We start from the raw sequence: 15352 nt of genomic DNA, 5'->3' as shown, positions 1-15352 counted from the left end.
ATTCCCAGTTACAGCTCTTCAGGGACTATTGGCATAGGAGGCAAAGCATTTGATCAAACAAGCACGACTAACTGTCACAGCCATGGACCAAATACCACTATTTAAAGACTCTCCCCCGGGATAAATTCATGTGTACCCGGGGATGAAAATAAGCAACTATGACACATAATATCCTCTTGTCATATAAGTCAAAGCTCCATTTATCAAAACCAAGAAGGCCAACACCAGTAGCGAAGACAGGTAAAGCATACCTGTCACAGTCACACTTTATATATTTGTTGTGTAAAATGACATCTGAAGAGCTGCACACAAATTTGAAACAAAGCTCTGTTGTCGGCACTATTATTTTTCTGATAAATATTATATATTGTTGTATAATGTGTGGGTGTTTATGATTAATGTTGAGAAAGACATAGGAAGTGAACTACATCAATAGGAACCATAATAGTGGAGGGAACATCAAATTATATTCTATTCTACATACCTTAAAGGGGACCTATTATGCTAATTTCTGGACACTTTGTATTGTATTGTATTGTATTGTATTGCTCCTATAGAGCAGCGACACACAATAACCTGCACAGAAAACTTTCTAGATTTTCTATTCCAGCTGTATTTCCATGGATTTGTGCTTCTCGCCAAAACTGACTTTTAATTTATTCCACCCACAGCCCACCTCCGGGCACACCCACTCCGCTGTGATTGGTCACAAGGCCAAAATACACCCTAACTACACTGTTGATGTCGTGGAGCTCCGAAGCCGGATGTGAGGGCGCTGCGTTTACTAACTGCAGACAATCTTGGCCCAATATCGGTAGTGGAAATGTGATCATTACACGTTTTTTTGTGGGACTACCTAAGACGGGTACTGTGGTTCTCTCCACCTCCATGGACGCACAGCGTGTCCGATATTAATGTACCTTTCCTGGCAAGAGAATGCTGCTGCTGGCTTCAGCAACAGTTTGGCGGATATTTCACATTTGTCAAAATATTCTCAAAAACCGTCTTGTGTGAAATACCATTGACAGATTTTGTGGGAATCACCAACTCCAATAACTTCTTCTCTGGTAGACAGAGAAGCAAAGCTTGGGGAGGGGCTGGGGAAGCAGAGCTTGGGGGAGGGCATAGGGCGTATCTGGCCTCTGTGACATCACAAAAGAACAGTTTTGCAATGCCCTCTGAAACCGAGCGTTTCGACCAATCCAAAACTTCTTTCAGGGCTTACTTACAAATGGGTTTATCACGAGAATACAACATTCTAACTTCATGTGTAGGTCAGAAAAGTGGAAAAACCTTTAACTCTAGTCAAACACATTATTGTACACCTTGATCATTTTCTGAAGTTATTTCAGATTTGTCAAATGGTACATTTTGAATACAGGAAGAGAACAAAATTATTGATGTGAAATAAAGAGGTTTGGATTAAATAAGCTCTGCTTCTTCCTACTCCTTTTCCAAAATGTGGAATTGTGAATTGAAAAGTATTCCAATGCAATATGTATGCATGCTCAAAATAAATCAACCCATGTCGGCTAGCATGTCTTTCAAAGCTTTTTTTGAACACAATGCCACAAGGAGTGTCCTAATTTTTCACATGACTATTAAGAATCTTGCTGTGTCGCCATCCAAAAGTGTAAATTGGAAAAGAAAAGTAACATTTTTGACAGTCCTCTAATTAAAGTCTGCCGTCTCCCGCCTTCCAGAGAGAGTCAGACAGGGCCAAGTGAGTCTCGCCGTCAACTTCTTTCTGTGTAAAGTGTGTCAGCAATATCTCTGCTCAGTCTGCAGGGAATATGGCCAAACTTAGGCATGTATCTCCCAGGCTCCAAATGCAAGGTCACCGGGAAAGCAATACTCTCACTGAAAAGTCATTGCAGGGAGGCCACATGGGCATGGCAGACAGGAGTGTATGAACAAGAAAATGCAAGCCTCATTAGTTCTTCTGGGTTCCTCCGGACAGGACTGGGCGGGCCCCTGCCAAAAACACAGCCCCCCCTCCCTGCATCCTGGAGTGACAACCACCCCCCCTCCACTCCTCTCAGCACTCCCCTCATCCCCGCCCCTCTCCACTGTATTCCCCCCTGCTGCGACAACCCTTCAGCACAATCAGGGAACATGCTGCCGGCTGATGGAATAATTATTGCATCCAAGAGGGCTACAGGAGAAGGTTCTCCTGGGGGAGTTGCTGATGTGTGATTGCATGCTGGCTGCATTGAAGAAAAAAAAATGGAGATGGAGGAGATGAATTTGAGATGAAAAGAGGGAAAGGTGGAAACGACATCGGAGCGCACGTGTCATTATGCAATACATGCATATGAGGACCGATATTGTCTCTGCAGCCCATTCATTCAAGATAAATGTACCCAGCCTCGCACTCCCTGCCCGAAAAGATAAATCATCAAAAATGAAATTGGGTGGAATGAATCCATAACCGTCATCACCACGACTTTGGGCAACCCAAAGCATGTCACCTTGAGGCTTAAAGCACGCTACATAAGCAAGCATGTTTGCATGGAAGTAAGGGAAGAGATGATGATGTATGTGTTTTTCCCACTCAAACACCTAACAAGACAGGAAAAGGAAATGAATGACTTGTCACTTCCTCTGTGGCTACCTCTCTCCTCATCGCTCTTTCTTAGCAAATTATTAGACAGCGGAAAATGAGATATGAGAACGGACTCAGACAGCTTGTCCACCTGAAACGACTTGAAACGCTTGTTCACTGCAAATGAAATAAAAGTTGTAGGGATGTATACTTACAGCTCTTTCCAATCCATTATCTAGAATGTGCTCATAGTCACAAAACATACAACTGATTGAGTTCAACTTTGCAGTCCATGTCTGTGTTGTCAGCACACGCCATTATTTCAACATGTGATACGTCGGCACAGTCCGGTGAGCGAGGCGGGGCCGCTCACCAGTCGGGGAGCCGCGGTCCTTTTTGCTCCGATGGCAATCATGGAGGTTCCACTTGATTTCACAGAGGTTTGTAAGAAGCTGGAGTGGCGGTGGAAAGACAATGAAGAGCAGCAGGAGGAGGCGACTTAGTAAGTGAAGGGATAAAAAGCACCGGCAGGGCAGGGTGAGCAGACAGGAAGAGTACCAAGTGTGTAAAGGGGGGCAGGTAGTCCATGGGGCTTCTTGGGAGGAGGAAATGAGGGGGTCAGGACCAGACTGAGCATCTCCTCATTTCACGCACCGCTAAAGCACTTCCAAAAGCTTTCCTCCCCTCTTCAAGCAAAAAAAAAAAAAAGTTCCAATCTGAGTCCAAACATTCAAACATGCAGCAACAGTCTGCACACAGTTCTGCTCCCCGCCTCTTCATTCACATCCATTCTGCATTCACGCCACGGGCTGTGTGGTTAATCCAGACTTGATGTCCACGTCGTTCCCTGCAGAGTGCCACTGCATGGAGGGAATAAGCATGCCTGACTGGGCTGCAAGAGAATGAAGAGAATTCCTAGTCTGCCTCTCGCTCCTACTACTACCGGAGAAATGCTGGCAGCTGTCCTGCTGTGTGTATGCGCGCATGTGTGTGTGTGTGTGTGTGTGTCAGTCTCTCTCTCCCTGCTTGCATGCCTTCCTCCCCTATCCCTTCCCCTCTCTCTCTTTCTTTCTTTCTTTTTTCCGCCGGCCCAACCCCTTTTCCCTTCGACAGCCAGACCAAGTGTCAGAGCACTCGATTGCCGGCTGCTTGCGGCGCAAATCAGGAGTACTGTTTTTCTCTACGTGCACACACATGTGCACACACACACACACACACACACACATACACATGCATGCACCCCGCTGCACGTCAGATGAATACTTAATGCACACAGGAGCCCTCTCTTCTTTTAGGGTCCCACACTTCAAACAGATTTGGTTAGTATGCCTACAGTATATGCATGATGTGAGTGCGTGTTGGTGTGGTTAGCCACTATGTATGCATGCAAGTTTGTATTTTTTTTCTTTGTTGAAGGATGTAATTAAGCAGACAAATGGGTTATTAATCATAAGGGCTAGATGCAGCGATAAGGAAGGGTACACTTAAGAGCGCTGAGATGGATAGCCTGCATGAGGATTGCAGCAACTAAATGGCAGCGAGGAGGCAGAGACATTGAACAGATGACATCATTGAACGGCAGATTGATGCCGGACGGCGTGAATGAGTGCAGTCAGTCAATGGTCAAGGGTAGAAAAAAGGGGAATGAAAGCAAGAGAGTGGGCGAGAGCGCCCCTGTATTCCCTGGGCTGCCAATTTAGCACGGAACTCTCTGGGCCGCCGACCAGCCAGTCTTGTTGGAGAGCGCTCCCGACAGAGTGGGTTGTGAGTGCTGCCAGATGAAAGAACATTGTGCACAAATACACACTCTGCTTCTGACACAGTGCCCCTTTTATGAACTTGGATGGACTGAATATCGGAGAAGAAAGGAAAAATAACATTCCAACCGCTGCCTACCTATTTGCCCAGCACAGAATCGTAATGAAGCGGTTTGATGTATCACGTAACCTTTAGCTTCCTCCTTTCCCTGTGCTGTTTTGCAGCGTGTCCAACTTAATTTGCCTCGGGGGCTTATTTTCAAAGTGCAGAAACGGTCGCCCCCCCACCCCCACCCCAGTCAAGCTTTGCCACATGCTTCCAATTCCCCTGGATCCTGTTGCATCCTGATTGCCAAAAGGTCCAAGTGGAAGACAATACTAATGCGAACACTGGTCACACTGACAGCCTAACCAGTCATTATTGGACTAATGCTTCTTCCCCTTAGTGTGGTTTCATGTCTTATATGTCAACATGACGTCATACTTGCAGTTGCAGTCGCAGTTGGAAGTGGCCTGATAGCATTTTAGCTCCATCACTGTCTCCTCGTGAACAGACCTCAGGGACGGATAGTGATTGCCGTGTATATATAAAAGACCCAATAGCAAGACGGATTTTCGAAAATTGAGCAACCTTTTGGAAGAAAAGATCTCCTTTGTTGAAGGACGGTCGTCAGGATTGTGTCCTCTCTTGTGGAAGAAGTCACAGTGGGGTGCAGAGAGAGTGTAGAGGCGATGTTTTGGTCTGCCCCCTTTTCCCTTTGGCCTGCTGTCAGTAATGGTGCCGGCTTGCTTTTCCGGTATTGTCAAATTCATTCATTCATTCATTTTCTACCGCTTTTCCTCATGAGGGTTGCTGGAGCCTATCCCAGCTGTCTTCGGGCGAGAGGCGGGGTACACCCTGGACTGGTTGCCAGCCAATCACAGGGCACATATAGACAAACAACCATTCACACTCACTTTCATACCTATGGACAATTTGGAGTCGCTAATTAACCTAGCATGTTTTTGGAATGTGGGAGGAAACCGGAGTACCCGGAGAAAACCCACGCATGCACGGGGAGAACATGCAAACTCCACACAGAGATGGCCGAGGGTGGAATTGAACCCTGAGCTCCTAGCTGTGAGGTCTGCGCGCTAACCACTCGACCGCCGTGCCGCCCTATTGTCAATTTAACAAGAGAAATTCCTCCGCCCCAGAGAATCATTAGTAGCTGCATCCATTACCTTGTTTGTGCAAATTTGTTTCTGTTCCTCACGCCAGCTGTACAGATCTTTACGTGTAGCTAATTACCATGTTGGCCACATTTACTATCCTCGACGTTGGCTTTTTGTGATTCTTCCCTTTTTTTTGTCCCTCGGTGGACAAGATGAGACGCCGCATGCATGGATCAGATCAGTGGGTGTGATATCAGGCTGTGCACGACACACACACACACTCACAGCGCCACTGATTAGCTGTGCAGAATGGCTCTTCATGAATGGAGACGAGAGCCAACCTCACCGCAGCGCCGTGGTAATGACAAGAGCACAATGATTCCGGCTTACTCGCTATTTGGAGACATTCTGAATGTGTCCCGGATTCATTAAAGGAATGTTCGACAGTCTCAACAAAGCCAGGTTGTTAGCAGAGGAGGCTGCCAAAATGCCATATCAGCAGATGGTAAGGATGGATTGAGGAGGATGTGTGCTGCTCTTTCAGGTGAGGTGCTGTGTTTTAGAGAATCAATAAGAAACCTCCCCTGAGCTAAAATCACTACACACCATCTTATTGATGGCCTGCCCTTGACATGATCAAACAGCCTTTTGGCCCAAAGGTTGGAGAGAAGAAGAACACAAATCCAGCAGAGCTAACACACTCAGAGCAGACCGACGCATGGGCTGGCCCACGATGCCATATTACCCATAACCACAGCCCGACTGCTGCTATGCACCAGTGGTGATCAAGCATCCTTGACGACATGTAGCGAGAACATACACACTTTCATGCCATCATACAAAACGAGACAAACATGAGATAAAAAACATTAGAGAGAGAAAACAACAAAGCCGCTGTGTGATGTGTGGTGAGCTTTAGTCTGGTAATGAGCCTCCTTATGACTCCCCTGCAAAGACGACACCAGCATAAACAGTTGTCTTTTGAACAATCTTTCTCTTTTCCCAAATCACTCCAAATAACAAGTGTCAACAAACTGTTCTATAATACTTCTCTACAAGAGAGGAGAAATATGATGTATGTGGAATCAAACTATGGAATGGATTGAGTAAGGACCTCAAACAATGCACAACGATGAGCCAATTCAAGAAACAATACAAGCAGTTGATGTTTGCTAAATACAAGGATGAAGAGTCTTGAACCAGTCATGATGTGCTATATATATATATATCACTATATTGACAGTTACTATGGTACCCATTATGTCAATGGATGCTCATATCACCTCGTACTTCGGTACGAGGTGCATTATTAAAAAAAAACAAAAAACTTAAACTATATTAGGAAAGCAGGAAGTGAACAAATGTAACAGTTACTGATTGTAAAAGTACCAGATGGAGGGGTAGGATTTAATAAGCTTTGCTTCTTCCTACTCCTTTTGGACATGTGGAACTGTGAACTGATTATGTGATGCATTCAATTGTAATCTGATGCATGTTCAAATGAAATAGAACCATTCAAAAAAAAATTTAATTGAAAAATAAAATTAAATTATATTAGGAAAGCAGGAAGTGAACAAATGTAACAGTTATTGATTGTAAAAGTACCAGATGGAGGGGTAGGATTTAATAAGCTTTGCTTCTTCCTACTCCTTTTGGACATGTGGAACTGTGAACTGATTATGGGATGCACTCAATTGTAATCTGATGCATGTTCAAATGAAATAAAACCATAAAAAAAGTTTTAAAAATTAAATAACAATTTTTTAACAAAAAAAATACAATTAAATAAAATTAAATTATAATAGGAAAGCAGGAAGTGAACAAATGCAACAGTTACTGATTGTAAAAGTACCAGATGGAGGAGTAGGATTTAATAAGCTTTGCTTCTTCCTACTCCTTTTGGACATGTGGAACTGTGAACTGATTATGTGATGCATTCAATTGTAATCTGATGCATGTTCAAATGAAATAAAACCATTACTTTCACAAGCAGTTGTTTCCCTGCTATGCTTTACCACCATGAACCTTCCGTCTTCCCAATCATTTTGAAAAATAGAATTTCTATATCAGTCGGCAGTCGGAGATATGTTCAAATGGAAAGAGAGAACTAACATTCTTATCTGGCTCTCAGTGAATCTTATCAATACCGAGCTCGGAAGCTTTCAACTGACTGCCTGACTGCCGGTTTTCCTCCGGCGTGGCTGTATTAATAGTAGACTGAAGGCTCTACACGGGAAAATGCCAAACACCTCCAGGGTAACATTCATAGGCTGGCTATAAATCTTTCAAAATAGATAAATTAATCCTCGCTTAAAACAGACAGAGAGGGATATGATGTCCGGTTAGCTGAGTAGGAACCATCCCAGTATGTTCCGAACATAGTCTGGCCTTGGACACCCAGTACTTGATTGGTGGTAAATGATGACAACCAATAGGCTGGACACCAATCCCTAGCCAATTCGGGAAGTGCATTCCTTTTATCCTTTGAAACTCCCCTCATGTAAGAAACTCTGAAACATTCGTCAAGATACAAAAGTAGCACAGAAAGAAATATGCATGAAAAGAAAATGATGAATAAATCAGAGATTATGGTGATAAAAAAAATGAGATCCAGTTCAAAGACGGTACCATTTACAGTAGGATGAAGAAAAGCGGCGAGAAGGAGCAGCTGAGACCTTCATGAACTGGCTGAGTGCCAGTGAAGCTCTGTCAGTGAGACGCTAAATAATTTTATGCCCGAGAAGAGGAAGGAATGATCATTGGAGGCTTTGACACAGCCACCTTGGAATCGTTCAAAGATTGGATTCCCCAGTTGGCCAAGAATAAATTGAACAGTTGGTGCAAAACTCATCAATATTCAGGAAAACCTGCTTTGGTGTAATGTCAGATTAAAATAAGCAAAGTGATACACAGTGGGTTTAACGCAGACTACACAGTGTGAAAAGCAAGGATGTTTGTTTCTGTGGCGAATTATTTTAGTAGCACTTAAATGCATCACATGGATGTGTGACACTCCTGTAACTTTCAAGCTTTTGTAGTTGCTTCCTGCTCTGCTCGTAAAGCCCCCCTACCCCCTCCCTACCACAAAGCTCTCTTGAGCAGACCACCATCTTAATGAGGGCTTAAGACTAGTAAACGAGGGGCAAAAGTCAGGGGCTATTGTTCCATTTACAGTTCATGTTATTGTTTTCTATAATATGGCCTTAAATAGGCTGAACATCAGGTCATGGAAGTGTGGACAAAGAAGAGGGCACTAGACTCTGTAGGACCCAATTGACCATCGATGAGGTAAATTGGCCAATTCAAGACCGCAGAGGAAAGAATTGGAAATACGTGTAATGAAGCCCCCCCCCCCCCCAAAAAAAAGTCCTTTTTTTGACCCAAACGAGTAAAAAATCTTCCCCTATTACGTCACACTAATCGAACCAGGAGGACACAAAAATTCACTTCTGACAGAAGATAACGAAGACATATTCCTTAGGTTGAGCAGACTGAAGTCTTATCCCCAGCCTCACCCCACCAGCCGCCCTGGCACCGCTGACAGAGATTAACAGCTGCTTTCATCCCTTCCTGTGCATTTACACACGGCTCCTGAAGCAGCTATTTCGCCTGTGCTGATCTGTGCGGCTGTGGGGAATCATCTGGAATGACTTCACACACTTTGTGAGTGCACATGTTGAACTCGGATTCAATCACCATTCCCACCCACACCTCGGGAAGTACTCATCTGCAATGTCTGGATGACATTTGCGGTGTTGGGAATGCAAAAGACACAAACAGAAAATATATTTTTTTAAATGAAAGTCCCCGTATTCATATAAATCTTGTGTGGGACATAATGTTCATGGGAGTGGCAGTTTCTGCCCCACTTTGCTTTTCCATTAATCACTTGCAGCCAAGGAGAGACATCCAGTGATTATTTATTTGAACATGCCCACATAGAGTTGCACGGTGGACGAGTGGTTAGTGTGAAGGCCACACAGCTAGGAGACATGGGTTTGATTCCATTCTCGGCCATCTCTGTGTGGAGTTTGCATGTTCTCCCCGTGCATGTGTGGGTTTTCTCCGGGTACTCCAGTTTTCTTCCCACATTCCAAAAACATGCTAGGTTAATTAGCGACTCCAAATTGTCCATAAGTATGAATGTGAGTGTGAATGGTTGTTTGTCTATATGTGCCCTGTGATTGGCTGGCGACCCCGTCTCTCTGCCAAAGACAGCTGGGATAGGCTCCAGCACCCCTGAAACCCTCGTGAGGATAAGTGGTAGAAAACGAATGAATGAATAGAGGCTATCAGAGGCTGTCCAGAGTATTAGACAGTAAGGGAGGGAGCATTTGAACATGTGTTTCTTAATCCCTCCCCCCCTATATTCAAGTTAATAGGCAGCCTAACAAACAAGGCGGTGGTTCAAGTCCGATAAACGGAGATGTCCTGTTAGTGAGCTGGCCACCACTGCTGATTACAAGTCGAAAAGATCAAGCGGCATATTATGGATGCGGATAAAAACCCGGCCCAGCCACCATTTCCACAACAACTGCACTGCATTATCCAGGTTAAGAAGTTTATCCCACATTTCACACACAAAGACATGCACACAAACACGCGGTAACACTCGCCAGGCTATATAATGTGTGCGGGGATAATGGGCTTTTTAGCATAATGCAGCCACGGCTCTCACGTCCTGGGTCGCGAACCGATTACAGAATAATCCTCGGCATCCATCCAAGGCGATGAGCATGCAGAAAAGGAGAGGGGATTACAACTTTTACTGATACTGCGAGAGTCAACAGTAAGGGTTCATGCACTACAGGAAACAGTGTTACAAATGAAAGTCCAGCCCCGCCAAAATCAAAGAAAATGTAATGTACAAATGAAAATGTACAATAGTGAAGAATGAAGGAGAAGATTTGGTTTCGCATCATTATCATAACATAAATAATAAAGCAATAGGTTGTCCTTACTTTCCTTCCATGCAAATACCATCACTGTTGAAGGAATGACACAATGAGGCAGATCACTCAAAGTCAGAACCATTTGTCATTTCATTGTAATGCAAGCATGACCCCACGTTTGATCTCCTTGCTGATGAATTCCATCCTGCTTTCACAACATCTACGATCGAAGATTCAAAACAAAAGAAATGTAAAACTATGTTGAAAAGGTTCCCTTGTGAAGCTGCGGGTGTTGAGCGCAACAATGGTCGTACCCTCTGTGGTCATCTAAGATTGGTACCTCCCATTGATAAACATGTTGTGATGTGTTTTCCAGGGAGAAACATTTGGGCAAATCAATCTACAAGCTCTCATTAGGAAACGATTAGTTTTTCATACAGAACAGAAGGCCACGATGCTGATCGGCGATGCATGAAAAGGCTGTGGTGAGCCATCTTTGTTTTCTGTGGAATTGTACTGCATTAAAGCTGGGGAGCACTCTGGGGATCAGAGACCAAAGGGATACGTTTTGCATACGTGCACACAATAGGTCATAAAATTGCTCAAATGTATATTCCGCCTTCCATCGACTACAGCAATCTGCTCAACCTTATTCTGCAATATTCGCATGGTATAATCGTACATTTGCATGACAACTGTCGCTGGGTCATACTTTAGATCACATGACACATTCATTCATTCATTTTCTACCGCTTATCCTCACTAGGGTCGTGGGGGTGCTGGAGCCTATCCCAGCTGTCTTCGGACGAGAGGCGGGATACACCCTGGACTGGTCGCCAGCCAATCACAGGGCACATATAGACAAACAACCATTCACACTCACATTCATACCTATGGACAATTTGGAGACGCCAATTAACCTAGCATGTTTTTGGAATGTGGGAGGAAACCGGAGTACCCGGAGAAAACCCACGCATGCAAACTCCACACAGAGATGGAATCGAACTCAGGTCTCCTAGCTGTGAGGCCTGCACACTAACCACTCGTCTTGTTCTGGTGCTAAATGTGTTTTCATTCATTTATTCATTCATTCATTTTCTACCTATGGACAATTTGGAGTCGCCAATTAACCTAGCATGTTTTTGGAATGTGGGAGGAAACCGGAGTACCCGGAGAAAACCCACGCATGCACGGGGAGAAAATGCAAACTCCACACAGAGATAGCCGAGGGTGGAATTGAACCCTAGTCTCCTAGCTGTGAGGTCTGCGCGCTAACCACTCCTCCACCGTGCAGCCCGCATGAGACATTATTTATGCTATTAAACGTTACCGATCACCAAATGCAAACACGATCAAGATTCAATGTTTCAAACTGCCACGGTGAGTGGAAATTAAATGCTTAGTGGAAACATTTTTTTTAATGTCCTAAATATGGAGCCCTCAGGGCATCGGACCCTCTTTCCAGTTGAGTCTGGAATGCTCGCCGTGGGCTGGAAATGGACTGATGCGAACGCTTTGACCTTTTCTTCCCACACACATTTTGACATTTTTTTTTTATCACCTCCACCACCATAATGAGACAAATGCAGCCCTGTGTTAGGTGACAAGTCAGGACACAAGTCCTCTATTACTCCATGTGTGAAAAGAATCTGTCAGGAGTGCATTGCCGCATTTCTCCTTCTTCCCGCAGGGCTTAGTGCACATGGACCCGGGGTGAGCGCATACCCTTGCGTCAGCTCTTTTGTTTGTTAGACGCCCACCCTCCTCCAGGCTATATGAGTGGGCTAGACAGAGTTTTTCCTGACTCAGACGTTTATCTGGGGGAACAAGCAATAGAGAGAAATACCGCACCAGGTTTCGGCTCACGCATTGTGAATGATGGTGATGACAGGAGCGAGTGATACCCTGCTGCCCGTCACAACAGTCACAAACTGCATAGGAAAGACACTGTCACAGCAGGTTATCCCGCAGGGAAACTCTGATCCGCACTTCCTGTCCACTGAAAGATATGGGCCACTGACCAATGCAGCAGTTCTTAATGATATCCACCACCTCTTATAATAGAAATAAGTATCTATATACAGGGTCAGGCAAAATTATCTGACACATTTGCAGGTTAAATAAAAGGCAAATAAAGTAAAGGAGGCTGCACGGCAGTCGAGTGGTTAGCACACAGGCCTCACTGCTAGGAGACCCGAGTTCAATTCCACCCTCGGCCATCTCTGTGTGGAGTTTGCATGTTCTCCCCGTGCATGCGTGGATTTTCTCCGGGTACTCCGGTTTCCTCCCACATTCCAAAAACATGCTAGGTTAATTGGCGACTCCAAATTGTCCATAGGTATGAATGTGAGTGTGAATGGTTGTTTGTCTATATGGGCCCTGTGATTGGCTGGCCACCAGTCCAGGGTGTAACCCCCCATAGCTGGGATAGGCTCCAGCACCCCTTGCGACCCTTGTGAGGATAAGCGGTAGAAAATGAATGAATTAATGAATTTAAAGAAAAAGTGGCATCATAGGCCTCCAATTATAGTTATCATCCCTTTGGGGTGGGGGGCATAAAAATGTAAAAAAAAAAATAATAATAAAAAATTGGAAAAACCCGAAAAAAAATACAAAAGAACTAACAAAAAAATGCAAAATGGTAAGAATGAATGAATTAATAAAGTAAAGAAAGTGTTTTTATTTTCGAAAAATACATATAACGCCATTATGTTTCATTATCTTTTAAAAATTAAATCCGTTCTGGCGGCATGGTCGGCCGGTTGATTTTCGTTTCAATGCAGATTTAGTAGCTATGAAGTTGGTAACCCATAACAAGATGGAGCTGGTACGGGATCATGTCTACCAAGATTGAAGTGTAAACGGAACGCTCGTTGTGTTGCAGTTACAGATTTGTTTGTTTTGATAAACGTTTCCGCAATGAAAGAGCGATGCTCAGTGAAAAAGAAACGAAAAACAATGGCATAAATGGCATTATATGTACTTTTCGAAAATAAAAACACTTGTTTCTTTACTTTATTTACCTTTTATTTAACCTATAAATCATTTTGCCTGCCCCTGTATAATGCAACATAATTCCTCATCTAATGAACAGTCTCTACTCCAATGCAGGATTGTGACTGGCTGAGAGTGAACATGAGGATTGTGGGAGGGTTTGTCCTGACACTACAAGGCCAGGCTGGATCTCTATCAACACCTCGGCCTTGACAGCGCCCCACAGGGTTTGGATGGAATCACACCTGGGCCTGTCTTCTGGCTTGCAGCCCTTCCATGAACTCAGCTGGTGCTGCCATTTGTGTTTTCAGCCGCACAGTTAGCAGCCATTAATCCCACCGGGTTGAACATAGCAATAAAAAGTTGGTTCCCGGTGGAAAATAAAGATAAATACAGCCGAGCAAATAAACCATTGCAAATTCCACCCACTCGATACTTCTGATTGCGCTGTTTGCTACCCTGGTGTTGCTCGGATTCAACAGATTGTTATGAATCATCTCTCATGTGTCAGGAGGCTCGGAGGTAGCTGTGGTAACATTGCTGCAGCACCTCAAAAGAGAGCCGGCATTTCAGCAGGCACCTTTTTTTTTTCTTTCCTGCTATGCTATATATTCTGCTCACACTCTCGCCCCGATGGAGGAATCCATCTTGCGCAGGCTTGACAACACAACCATTACCCTCTCACCTCCAGGGAGCAGAAAGTCCAGCCTCAACTATACAAAACTGCAGTAGAGAGAAGCAACACAGAATGAAATGCAGAAATAACACAAAAAAGACAAAGAGTAGGAAAACACCGTACATCAGCAAGCAACAACAACAAAAAAGACATATTAGGTCACAACATGAGAGGCCATAACACATCCAACAAATGTTTGTGTCTGTGTAGGACATCTTACGTGAGTCGCATACTCCTGAATCTAATATTCCATCTCAAACCTCTGGTTCCTGATGCTGTTAGAATTGAGCCCAGGCTCACTTTCCGAAAGACATCACGGAAAAAAACATCGGTCCATCCTCCTCTGGGTCAGCTCTCCACTCACCCAGTGGATCTCTGTGCCACACATAATCTGCCCCGCCTATTTGTCAGGAGTCATGATCCGTCCTGTCATTCACACTGAAGCCAACCAAAGAGCATGGTTCTCATTTGTCTGCCTTGCTTCATATACCTCTGTGATACATACTTAAAGACAAAGTTGTGCCTTATTATGGTTATTGTCAACATTTATGCTTTTTCGGCCTTGTTTTTAAATTTTTTGCTGAGATTTTTTTGTTTTGTTTTGTTTTTTCATTGTGTTTCAGGCCAATGATAAATGCTACACATGCTACAGATGGCTGCAGGGTCGGAATAAAATACGTTTAAAAAAACAACACACACACAAAAAAAGGTAAAAATAAAAATTCCATGCTTAATTTAAAGAAGTTGGTCGAGTTGGTTAGCGCGCAGACCTCACAGCTAGGAGACCAGGGTTCAATTCCACCCTCGGCCATCTCTGTGTGGAGTTTGCATGTTCTCCCCGTGCGTGTGTGGGTTTTCTCCGGGTACTCTGGTTTCCTCCCACATTCCAAAAACATGCTAGGTTAATTGGCGACTCCAAATTGTCCATAGGTATGAATGTGAGTGTGAATGGTTGTTTGTCTATATGTGCCCTGTGATTGGCTGGCGGACCAGTCCAGGGTGTACCCCGTCTCTCGCCCGAAGACAGCTGGGATAGGCTTCAGCACCCCTGTGACCCTCGTGAGGATAAGCAGTAGAAAATGAATGAATTAATTATAGTTATCATCCCTTTGGGGTGGGGTGCATAAAAATGTAAAAAAAATAATAATAAAAAAGTGGAAAACCAAGAAAAAAAAACTAACAAAAACAATGTAAAATGGTAAAAGAAAAAATTACCAAAAGGCACAATGAGAAAAAGCTGCGATTTTGACAGCAACAACCAATAATAACACAAAGCTTTGTATTTAGAGATGAAAGAAATAAACATGAGAAGAAAGTGTAATGTATGGAGTTC

General features: G+C 44.0%; 1 protein-coding gene across 5 annotated transcripts in view; it reads right to left on the bottom strand.

The window, feature by feature from the left end:
• kif26ab (kinesin family member 26Ab) overlaps positions 1 to 15352 on the bottom strand; it is a 76717-nt gene that overhangs the window by 20195 nt on the left and 41170 nt on the right. Inside the window, exon 1 of one of the 5 annotated variants that reach the window (XM_058091275.2) lies at positions 14240 to 14488. The exons of 3 other annotated variants lie outside the window; for them this stretch is intronic. In XM_058091275.2, the coding sequence (XP_057947258.2) occupies positions 14240 to 14250 (11 nt within the window). In that variant the 5' untranslated portion in view covers positions 14251 to 14488. Of the gene's footprint in view, positions 1 to 2760; positions 3531 to 14239; positions 14489 to 15352 lie in introns of those variants that run through there. One more of the 5 variants, XM_058091273.2, reaches the window with a different exon arrangement.

The sequence above is a fragment of the Doryrhamphus excisus genome, linkage group LG14 (assembly GCF_037039965.1).
Source record: "Doryrhamphus excisus strain RoL-2023G ecotype Guam linkage group LG14, RoL_Dexc_Guam_v1.1, whole genome shotgun sequence".
NCBI classification, from domain to species: Eukaryota; Metazoa; Chordata; class Actinopteri; order Syngnathiformes; family Syngnathidae; genus Doryrhamphus; species Doryrhamphus excisus.
The sequence above is the reverse complement of the archived record's forward strand: the minus strand, read 5'-3'. Positions and strand labels throughout refer to the sequence as shown.